This window comes from Schistocerca americana, chromosome 8, assembly GCF_021461395.2.
Source record: "Schistocerca americana isolate TAMUIC-IGC-003095 chromosome 8, iqSchAmer2.1, whole genome shotgun sequence".
Taxonomy (NCBI): domain Eukaryota; kingdom Metazoa; phylum Arthropoda; class Insecta; order Orthoptera; family Acrididae; genus Schistocerca; species Schistocerca americana.
The window spans coordinates 158,236,315-158,247,573 of record NC_060126.1 but is presented as its reverse complement, the minus strand read 5'-3'; the positions used below and the strand labels follow the sequence as shown (position 1 = coordinate 158,247,573).

The 11,259-nt window shown below is 40.4% G+C and overlaps 2 protein-coding genes across 3 annotated transcripts in view; both read right to left on the bottom strand.

The window, feature by feature from the left end:
* Positions 1–2,231: 2,231 nt before the first annotated feature.
* Positions 2,232–3,892, bottom strand: LOC124545211 (NADH-cytochrome b5 reductase-like). The gene has a single exon (XM_047124078.1). It carries the CDS (start codon positions 3,754–3,756, stop codon positions 2,791–2,793), a length of 966 nt encoding a protein of 321 aa, XP_046980034.1. The 5' UTR covers positions 3,757–3,892; the 3' UTR covers positions 2,232–2,790.
* LOC124545212 (histone chaperone ASF1) overlaps positions 3,735–11,259 on the bottom strand; it is a 36,260-nt gene continuing 28,735 nt past the window's right edge. For both annotated transcript variants that reach the window (XM_047124079.1, XM_047124080.1), the window contains exons 3-5: positions 5,058–5,197; positions 4,821–4,965; positions 3,735–4,068 (exon numbers count right to left, since the gene is read on the bottom strand). In XM_047124079.1, coding sequence (XP_046980035.1) covers positions 3,874–4,068; positions 4,821–4,965; positions 5,058–5,197 — 480 coding nt within the window. In that variant the 3' untranslated portion in view covers positions 3,735–3,873. The remainder of the gene's footprint in view (positions 4,069–4,820; positions 4,966–5,057; positions 5,198–11,259) is intronic.

Genomic DNA, 11,259 nt, shown 5'->3' with positions numbered 1-11,259 from the left:
TTAGTTAAAGGATCCTTTTTGGACTAGTCCCTACCTGTGCAGTATTACTCAGACAGATCCAATTTTATGTTTTCCTTTACTTTGTGTAACAATTTCAATGTGAAACCTAATATCATGCCAATTGCTATGGGCAGAAGGTTGGCAAAATTCAAAGAAAATAGTCCTATTACAAATTTTAATTTATTTAAAATCATTCTTGGCAGTTCCATTATTCTGGTGTCAGAATTTTGTTCACATGTTCATACTTACGAAATTCTTGGGGGGCTATTGTAATGGAACTGACAGAACCCATTTTGTTATATTATACAATAATTAAAGTTGTTTTGAAAAGTATTTACTTTGTACGATTTTAGGGTAGGTGTTTCGATCCATAATCGATACAGTAATTGTCAGTTCTTTGCCAACATGACTTATCTTTGGTCAGCAACGTTATTTCGCTGCTTGAGCTCTGGCTGTGGTTGAGGGTTTTTTTTATTTTTTTAAGTTCTGGCAATAAATGTGTGTTTTTTTCTAAACAAAAAACTGTGGAATCCTGCTTCATCACTTCAGTAGTCTAGTGATAGTCAAAACCCACACCTTTTTCCATTCAGAGCAGCAATAGAATCAGTCATTGCCTAGACAACGAAGCCACATGGACAACAGATATTCAGTAGCATCAAGGTAAGTGACATGATCATCTCTACGAAGTACTTGACATCCATTAGCCAGACCATAATGGTGTCCTTACGGAAATAACTTTGTAGCGTAGTAGAGAGGGTCCATGATACAGGGCAGAAAAATGGTTGGTGGTGTACACCAGTGACACAAAGGTCAGCTGGGCGAGGGTATCACGTGACAACAACATCAAAGAGGATCTCCGAGTCGGCAAATGAGAAGACCATTTGCCTCGGTTTGACTCTTTAGAGACTTTCGAGTTGGCAGAGGAAGACTCAGATGTTTGTAGGCTGGAGGGACATAAGAAGTCTTCGCAGGCATATTCCTTCTGTTCTTTCAGGCCTGCCAGTCGTGTAGCAGGTGACTTCTCCCTTGAGGCGAAAGTATGGTGGCTTGTTGCACAGCTGGAGGAGACGGGAATGCTACCATTACATTGGGTGATTTCACAACAGCAGTGTCAAATTTGAGGTTGCATGTCTCCATGGCCATCTCCTCCGTGGAGTGAGGTGTTGCCACTGTGAATGTATATATCAACAAGGCATTATCCTTTGAAATACACATGACACATTACATATACATATGAACATGACATTGATAGTTTTGACTGATCATTACTTAGCGATTAACCGAACCTAAAAAATTTCAAAAATCTGTGTGAAAACTCTTAGGCATCTGTTTTGTAACAATAAGCTCTCTTGGTAGAATTCAGAGCTGATAAAATGACAAATATCTAGGATTCCTTGCCAAAATTCTTCAGGGACTGGTATGTACAAGTGAAAACTGACAACATGGAAACCCGAGACGAGACTATATTAACATCCCTCAATGCAGGTCCCCACTATGTCATAAGGGTGAAACCTTAAAATGTCAACGTCTAAAATTTCAACACTCCTCCTCCTCTCCCCCCCCCCCCCCCACATTTCACTCTTAATGACTATTTCCTCTTCTTACAGCTTAGTCTTTCTTTTCATACCTTTAAGACAATGAGTGGGAAACTTCAGTCCTGGAGGAATTTAAATACCATATGGCAGATTAGTAGACAGTTCCACATATGTTTGTTATGAGATACCACAGTGCATGAAGAATAATGTTAGCTACAAGACACGAGCAGAATATATTGGAGAGCACTATAGGTGATCACTTTAAAAACAATAACATGAAATAAAGAATGACAATACTGAAAGTGCCCCACTCATGTTTTACACTGTACCTCATATAATTAAATTTTGCACTGCTTATGGGAAGAATCTGAGAAGATTAAGATATACAAGGTATAAAGGTAGCTGAGAAGTCTTTGAAACCAGTTAAGTCACATAAAAGCTTAGTTTGAAATAGTGGATAAAAACAACAGCCGAGTAATGGAAGAGTAGAGTAATAGTAATTCCTCTGATAAATGTAACCAGAGTAGCAGTCAGTTCATTGTATACTTCATGGAGGTAGCCTTTAGTGTTTGCTTCTGCATGTTAACATAAAACACTTTCCACATACCTGAGGATTCTCCATGATAGGATTTACGTAGCATGGTGCATGAATTACTCTATTAACAATTGTGGATTGACTAAAATTTGTAACACAAATTTACCTTTAAAAATTTATTTTCTTGCAATTTAATTTTGTAATATTTTTAAATCTGAATTTGATCAAAATACTTATGTTGCCAAAACAATCTTGCACTTTACAATAATATACAGCATTCAGCACACAAGGTCAATTTCAGCTAACCACAAAACCAATCATTCACATTTATGTTAAACTTTACGTAAAGAATAATTACAACCAATCTCTCAAATTTTCTACCTGATGTATAAATGTATGGTAAATATAAAATGACAAACTTTGTACACATACAAAAACCACGAACAAGGCTTCACTGATAATAGGCACATGTTTCACATATGTTACTACCTTGTTTTTCAGTACAAATTTACTTTCAAACAAACAGAGCAAATAAAATCACATAGAACAGAGAGTAAACATCACCAATCACACTAATATTTATGGTTCACAATGTGTTAAAAAGTTGCATGATATGAGTATTTTTCTGTTTAAATATCACACCCTGTAAAATCTCTCTCACTAATCCAACTCTAACGTTACTCATCACTTTTTTGTTTACGCAATAGCTGAACACTTAAATCATAGAACCAAGGTGTCTTCTTCTCTCACACCACATTTCCTTACATAACCACAAATGTCTTTGTTGAATGACTGTGTACCACAAATCATAACAAAAACAGAACTCTTCCCTGCAAGTTCACTGGAAACAACTTCTGAAGTGATCCTTCCCGATGAAAGATCCTCACCATACCATTTCTCCAAACCTGTATCATCATCTTGTGTTAATACAGTTTTTGAGGTAAAATTCCAGTTCTCTCTGAGCTTTCGAAGGGGTTGTCTGAGCAAAATGTTATTTCTAGTCCTGCACGAAAAAATAATCCTAACAAAAGTCTCATCTAATTCATTGGATGTAACATAATGAGCCAATGCGAAACATGGTGCTAGCCCTGTTCCAGCACAAAACATCACTATATGGCTGTAGCTATTGGGATTATAGTGGAAGCCAGTCTCATATGGTCCTTTCCATAGCACCACTTCATCACAATAAACCTTTTTCCAAAACTCTGACATCAGGCCACCCTCATAGAGTTTCACAAGAACATTGAATTGACTTTGAGTTTTGCCAGGGAGAGGGGTGTAAGCTCTGGATATGGAAACATTTAAGTTACTTTGAGCTACCAAGTATTGCCATGGAGAAAAATTTATACTCCTGTCACATTCTGTTGATTCAAAGCAGTACACATTAACATTTACTGCCTCATGTTCTACAGAAACACAACGAAATGGAGACCACCACAATGGAGAAATGATTTCAGCTGTATCAGTGTTGTATTTTGTAGCTTCCAGTCTTCTGCATTCTGCTTCCCAGGCCCTCATTTGCTGCTGATAAATGTCAAATATGCAAGGTTGACAACCTTGCCCACAACAGTCTTCCACTCGTGGTTCTTCCGGTTTGGGTGGAAGAGCCAGAGAGGGACATAGCACATGTACCTTTGGATGCACAGAACTATTATTAACTTCTTGCTCACCGCTGTATTGATCCATCTTGTCAGCTTGCCTTAAATAATGTTTTATTACTGCAGTCTTGCTTGCAAAATGTGCAATTGAATGTCTTAACCACTTTCTTTGCAGCACTTTTAACAATGTTTCACAAATAAACAACTACATCTCCATACTTGTCTCTCCAGAAGCTAATATACTAGCCCTTATAGGTCCACCATCCAAACTATTTGCTGTCATAGTTGCCTCAAGGGATGAGCGCATGCCATTTGTAGTACTTCCACTTTCCATCACAGCAGTACCATTCTCACCACCTCCATTACTTGTTGCTCTACTGGGGTTGTCATCCCAGTCAACCTATGGAACAAAACAAACAGTGGAACTACAGATTGGAATATCAATTATAAAAGGAAAAGGACTGATTGCTACTCATTGTAAAGGTGGATCAGCAATCTCAGCTGCTGGAGATGGTGGTCGTGTGTGCATCAGGTGTGGTTGCTTGTGTGAATGAATGTGTGGGTTCCCTTTTCCGATGAAGGCTCTGGCCAAAGCTAAATGAATGTCATTTTGTAGTGCCGGTCTGCAACTCAACTTGTCATCTTTACAGTGGGTAGTATCTGTTTTTTTCCTTTTGCTAATGGAACAATAGAATTTTTTAAATTATTATAGGAGACACTGTTACAATATTAAGAACTACTGATATCAACTTAAACTACCAGAAAGTTCAGCAATTGTCCTGATTCAATCTACGACCTACATTACCTTTTCAGGCATCAGAATTACAAAATAGAATTACTGTTAAACTAAATAAGGTGGAACAAAGTGACAAGAAACAGCAAAAAGTAAGTCACTGAAATGTAGTATGTCCTCTATAAATTTTTGAAGTATCTACGAAATTGCAATTGAAGCACCAAAGTAATGAATATTATTGGCTAACAAAACCCTTTCCAAGCCACTTACCATCCTCCTTTTTGTTTTCAATTTGATGCAAATTTGTTTACACTAACAGCTTTATACAATATTTACAAACTTCAAAAAGCATGAAGTTAAAATGAAACAATAAACTACTGTATACAAGTTTTAAAGTGAGGTAGGGGGAAGAAAACTACCTTGAAACGAGTTACTCTAGGATTTGTTGCGAGAATATTGCGTTGCAGTTTGTCGAACTGTGGTGTTGCTGGTGGCTGGGCCTGCAGCTCAGGGTCCGTGTAATCGTTATTTACGTAGTAACCAACACGGATGAATTCCTGGCCCCTAAACATAAATATGTCACTGAAGTAATTCCAACAATTTACAATCGACAACAAATAATGTTAACAGATGGAAACTACTTAGTAATTCCTCACCTATATGAACATGTGAGCAACACAACAGTGACACCAACAACATCTGCCACTGGTATTTTTTTTGGATCTGGAGGTTCTGCTTGGAATACAAACATATGCCGTCCCTCTGGCACAGGTCCCACATACACAGTATCTAGTACCTGGACAAAAAGTTCATATTATTTCAAAGCAGTATTAACATCAATATCACAGAGTTCATTTCTTCAGCTTCTATGTCAAAAAGTGAGTATAGACTAGTACAGCAGTTTGGCATTACATTAACAGTAGGAACTAGTGGCTGTAGAGCAACAAAACATTTTTCAGAATTTTAAATAGTTATTCTTTAGAATTACAAAATTGTATTACACAGGACATCCCGCATAAAACCAGTACACTTCACGTACTAGTTAATCATCTCTACTCAAATGGATTGTGAAGTGGCAACACTGTCTCAAAAGTTGGCTACACTGCATTTTCTCAGAAAAATAAATGTTGTTGTGTGTTCGTGCATCAATTGTGTGAAGCTTGTGATGTTGAGTTGTTACAGAAATGGGGCACTTTGCATTAGAATAGAAAACTGATATTGTGGAGTGTTATATAAAGATAGGCATCATCAAGGAATGTTTCATGCGAAATATCTTGGTAGGAAACTCCCCACAATCAACACTATTCATGATATGTATGAGAAATGGAGGGTTGTAACATTCATTCAGAATGTGCAGAGGAAAAGATACGAAATTAAAAGCCTAAAAGCCTAATGTGCGAGTGTTGTGCAAGAACTAAAATTTGACGATCAGGCAAAGAGAGTACATTATTGTAAATGGCTGTTAACATCATTTGCCAACTGTTACTTGGACCCCTTGGTTTACTTAATGTCAGATGAGACCCTGTTTCATTTGTTGTTTTTGTTTTTGGGGAAATAACTAGTCATATGCACCCATGTCAGAACCACATGTGGTGAAACAAGCACTGTATCATTTGAGAGATACAGAGGCAAGCAAGTGCACTGGTACTTACTTCAGTTCACTGATATTAGCGCCACATCACCATAACATGTATGTGCCTAGCACAGAAGTATTGCACCATAATTTAAGAATGAATTAAAAAAAAAAAAATTCCAGCTTGGTCAACATATGCTTCAACATATTAATGTTTAAATTGGCAAATCTCCGAGTGATTGGATATCTTTCCCTAAATACACAGTTTTAAGCAAAAGAAAACAAGTGGCACTAAATAATAAAGCCAGAAATTGGTCAGAATGTGCAAATGGATGTCAAACTCAACTGTTATAAGTTTCAGCTTGATCGGAACAAAATTTTAGCCAGAATTCATGTATTTACGAAAAATAAATGGCGCTAAATGATAAAGCTAGAAGTCAAAAATTTGTATGAAGCCTTAGTTTGATATGAAAACTTGAAGTACCTGACCTCATTAAGATATCTCTAATAGTTTTCGAGTAATTTACTGAACACTGAATTTGGAACAAAAATTGCCTTATTTGTAGTGGATTAAGTATTATTTATATTAATGATAAGAAATTTTGATTACAGCACCACATGACATCCATTAAATAAAGCTATACCAAGTTTCAAGACTTATGTAAATAACACTTAATACAAAGTCTCTTAAAGTTGTAGTTCAGAGGTGACATTCTACTGTCAGTTCCGTTCTAAAAATTCTAGATGGCAAAGTTTAAATGCAGTCAAGCTAAATCTTTTTCTGTGATGATAACCAACTTAATTCCATTCATACAAAAATTGCAAAGATTCTAAATTAATACACAACAGTGTCATAAAATAATGTGTGTCCGAGGAAGTGGTCATTTACATACTGCTAGTTGGGTACAGAGCGGACGACGGCAGGTGTTTCTGTCAGCTGTCTGCTGCGCACGTATATTAATACAGCTGGAGAGGCAGTGACTTCACTTCACTTTGCACCCAGCTACCATACAGTCCTCAGTCAAACGCCGGCTTATGCGCTGTCTCGGCCGACATCACACTCATACTGCACTAAACTCATGTTTTTGGTGCAAATAGAGGTGAACTCACGAGGACTGTACACCATCCTCGATCGCTTAGATTTTGCTAAAGTAACTGTTTGTGTGCTGCTCATAATGTTAACAAATCCACGTGGCAAGCAGTGATGATTATTTTCCACTTTTATGGTGAGCAATTATTTTGATCATTAAAAGTCAGAGCAAAACCCCATTTAATGGCAACTTACCTTAAAGGTCACCTCTTAACTGTTCCTAGTGCTGTTTAGGATACACACATTTATTTAGTCTTATTGTCACAAATACTACTATGTTGTGCATGTGAAAGCTGACCAAATGTATCAATTAAAACTCAAAATCTTCATTTATAATCATAGTCCCTGATCCCACTGAGTAAACGGAGAATAGAAATATTTCTTTCAGTGCGCTGGACAAGAATATGGATTTGCAGACTGGAAACTATGGTTAGTATGTTCATCGCTTTCTGGCTGACCAAAGTAGTAGTTTTCAGGCTCTCTTAAAAGACGGCGAACAATATTCTAATATTTCCTATATTATTAACCCACTGTCCCACTCACAACATGAGGACTTAAAAGGAGTTGAGAACGACTACTTGTGAAGCCCAAGTGACAAAAGGAGAGAGAGCTAAAAACAGGGACTTGGAGAAAGCTCCATAAAATAAACCATAGAGACACTGGAGGTCCTGAAGTAAAGATTAAATGTCCTTCACCATATTGCTACAACAGATAAAACCCGCGTGTCATTTGTTAAAACAACCGATAACTCCGACTACAAACAAATGAGAATGTAAGTGGTTTTTTTTAAAAAAAAAGGGGGGCATCCCATCAGGAAATGGTGAACCGTCAGAGGCTGAGGGAAGTGAGTACAATGGGGTTGGGGATCACTAACAAGTGGCAATGGCTAAAAAGACAGTGCCCAACACGCAACCTAGCTAAAATGATCTCCTTGTGGGAAGAGGGCCGAGAGGTGGTCAGCCAATATGGTGGCAGAGGTTTCATTCCCTGGAGCTTGTTCCCATGGAGGGAAGACCTGTGGTGATGCAAAATTGACACCACCTGCTGACAGATGGCAATACAGAGATCAGAGGAAGTGAGGAACTAGCATGTCAAGGTATGAGAACTGCAGTCTTGGCAGCAGCATCCGCAACCTCATTTCGCTTCAGACGAAGGTAACCAGGGACCCATATAAACAATATAAGTGTTGCTCCATTAAGGGAATTCCTGGACCCGTTGCATTAAAGTGTCAGCACACAGAGGCTCTGAAGGGCACAGAGTGTTGGATCAGTGGACAATTGAAAAGCTTGTGTCACCGGATGTGCCGTGTGGCCTGATACAGGGCAAAGAGCACGGCTGTAAACAATGAGCAGTGTTCCGGAAGCCAATACTGAAACTCGTTGCCAATGGCAAAAAAACACCCGTCACCATTGTCAGTCCAAGAGCCATCAGTGTACACGAAGGTACTATCACGAAGTTCTGTGCGAAGGTCGAGAAACTTAAAGTGATGGACTTAACTTGGTTCTGAAGGACACTACTTCTGTCTCAAAGGTTAATACAAGCCACCACACAAATCCAAGGTAGTGAAGAGTTTACACCCATCGGCAACTGGCAGGTAGCACGTAGTTGATCTGCAGGAGCAATAGCCGAAAACGAACTCCGGGAGCTAACAGAAGTGGGACGCGCCCCATACTGGAAGTGAAATGAGTCATCGACGAAGGAGATACAGAATGCGTGGCCACGCACGGCAGATAAAGGGCATGCATATCTTCTGAGCAGAAAATGACAGCAGTATGACAGTGGTAGTGTGTGCGCGCGCACACACACACACACACACACACACACACACACACACACACACACGCGCACACACACACACACACACACACACACACACACACACACTGGGCTACTGTAGAAGGCACCAGTGGCCAAACGGACTCTGCAATGGTGGATAGTATTGAGACAATGTAAGAGTGACAGACATGCAGATGAATAAACCACACACTTAGTCTAATTTTGACCAGACAAGAGACTGAAACAATCTGAGGAGGGTGGTCCGATCCGCTCCCCAGGAAGTACCGCTCAGGACACGTAGGACACTCAGGGACTGCGTAAACAGGTGGGTAGGTAAGACGCACGAGGGGACCAAGAAACTTTCCTATCACGCATTTACTCCAGAAACTTTGTAATTTCAATGAACAAAAAGAGCAACAGGCCCAAGATGTGAAAACGGTGGAAGAAACCAATTGCACCTCCAAAATTTCATACATGCTCCACGAGTATAGACAATCAAGACACCACATAAGGCATCGCTCAAGGAGACAAGTCTGTGGAGAACTTTAATATACGGCAAAGTCATCAACAAAAATGGAGGCTGAGATGCCCAATTGGAGACAGGCCATAATAGAGTTAATGGCGATTGCAAAGTGGACGATGCTCAGGACGGACACTGGGGCACGCCATTTTCCTGGATAAAGGTGAGCAACATGGCAGAACCCACACGTTCCTTGGAAAACTGGCCATTAAAAAATTCCTGGAGGAAATGGGGCATGTGGATTCAAACCCCATGTGTAGAGAGTACAGAGAATACCAGTCCCGCACCAGGTCTCTTGGGCTTTCTCGAAATCGAAAAACAACTCCAGTCTGGTATTTACGTCAAGAACTGTTCATGACATGGATTGACAAGATGACTAGACGGTCAACTGCTGAACAGAGTGCTCAAAAACCACACTGTGCAGTGGTTAATAAACTGTGAGACTCTAGCCACCATAATAGATGGGCACAAGTCATACGTTCCATTCTCTTGTGAACGCAGTTGGTGGGAGAAATGGAGCGATAACTAGAAGGAAAGTTTTGTTCCTTGCCAGGCTTGTGTGTGGATATGACAGTGGCTTCACGCCAGCATCTGGAAACTGTGTCCTCTGCCCAGATGTGATTATACTAATGAAGCAGAAACTGCTTGCCCGCAAGAAAAAGGTTCTGCCACATCTGAATGTGAACAGTCTGGTCCTGAGGTGGAGGATCAGGACGAAGAAAGAGCATGATCCAGCTGCCTCATGGTAAAGGCGGAATTGTAGCTCTCACCATTCTGATAAGAGAAAGGTATCACTCGAGCCCCCTCCACACATTTCTGATGGAGAAAGACAGGATGATAGTGCGTGGAGCACGAAATCTCGACAAAATAGCAGCCCAAGATGTTGGAGGTAGTAGCAGATGATGTTGTAGTGGACCCTACTATCATGCTGAAATTGGTAAATTGACCTTGGTCCCAGACGGCCATCACAGGTTGGCCCACATGACTAAAGATGGTGTGGAAGTTAACAGGACTGGTAAAGGAAACAAAGCCGTAATATTGTGGCAGGAAGTTTCAAACATCAGGCAGTTCTCCTGAAATTTTGTGGAACAAAGCTAGCTTTTCTGCTATCCTGAAGCATGTGACGACACTGTGCACACAACTGTTTGTAACAAATGCAGTTTGCCATTGTAGGGTGACTGCTAAATTGTGCGAATTGCGTCACGGCATGCCTCAGTGCACCAAGGAACGGGGACACAGCATGGTAAAGAGGAATTGTGAGGAATGGAACATTCTGGGGTGGTAAGGATAGCTTTGATAAGATAGTCTATCTGGTCACTACAACTGGGGAAATGTTCGTCGAAGGTTGCCAGGGAGGAGTACAGCCTCCAGTTGGCTTTAGAAAGCTGATATTTGGGTGTGCATGTAGGTGGGGTAGGAGTCAGCAATGAGAGAGCACACTGGAAATGGTTGTGCAAGTCCGTGTCAGAGACAACGGACCACTCAAGATTATGGGCAAGCCAGGCAGTGCAGAAGAATAGGCCCAAATGGGAACAGGTTTGAGTTGAGTCTGAAAGGAATGGACATGCTCCCCTGTTAATGCAGACGACGTTAAGCTGCCGAGGTCAGTTGAGAGAGCACCTCTCCGACAGCTTCTGGGGAGTGCCGAAGGAGATGGTGTGCGTTAAAAGTCACCGAGAAGCAAAAAATGGTGTGGGAGTTGCCCAATAAGATGAAGGAAGTCTGCCCTGGTGACCCTGAATGACAGGGGATGTAAATGGTATAAAGGGAAAATGTGAAGTGGGAAAACACAATGCGGACAACAGCAGCTTTAAGCCAGGTAGTTAGGCAGATGAGTTGACAAACATCATCCCAGATGAGCAGCAAGTCTCCCCCACGAGATGGGATGCTGCTTTGGGG

Excerpts from the sequence above, each read along its gene's own strand:
- LOC124545211 (XM_047124078.1), bottom strand. The coding sequence starts at position 3,756 with ATGGATCAATACAGCGGTGAGCAAGAAGTTAATAATAGTTCTGTGCAT.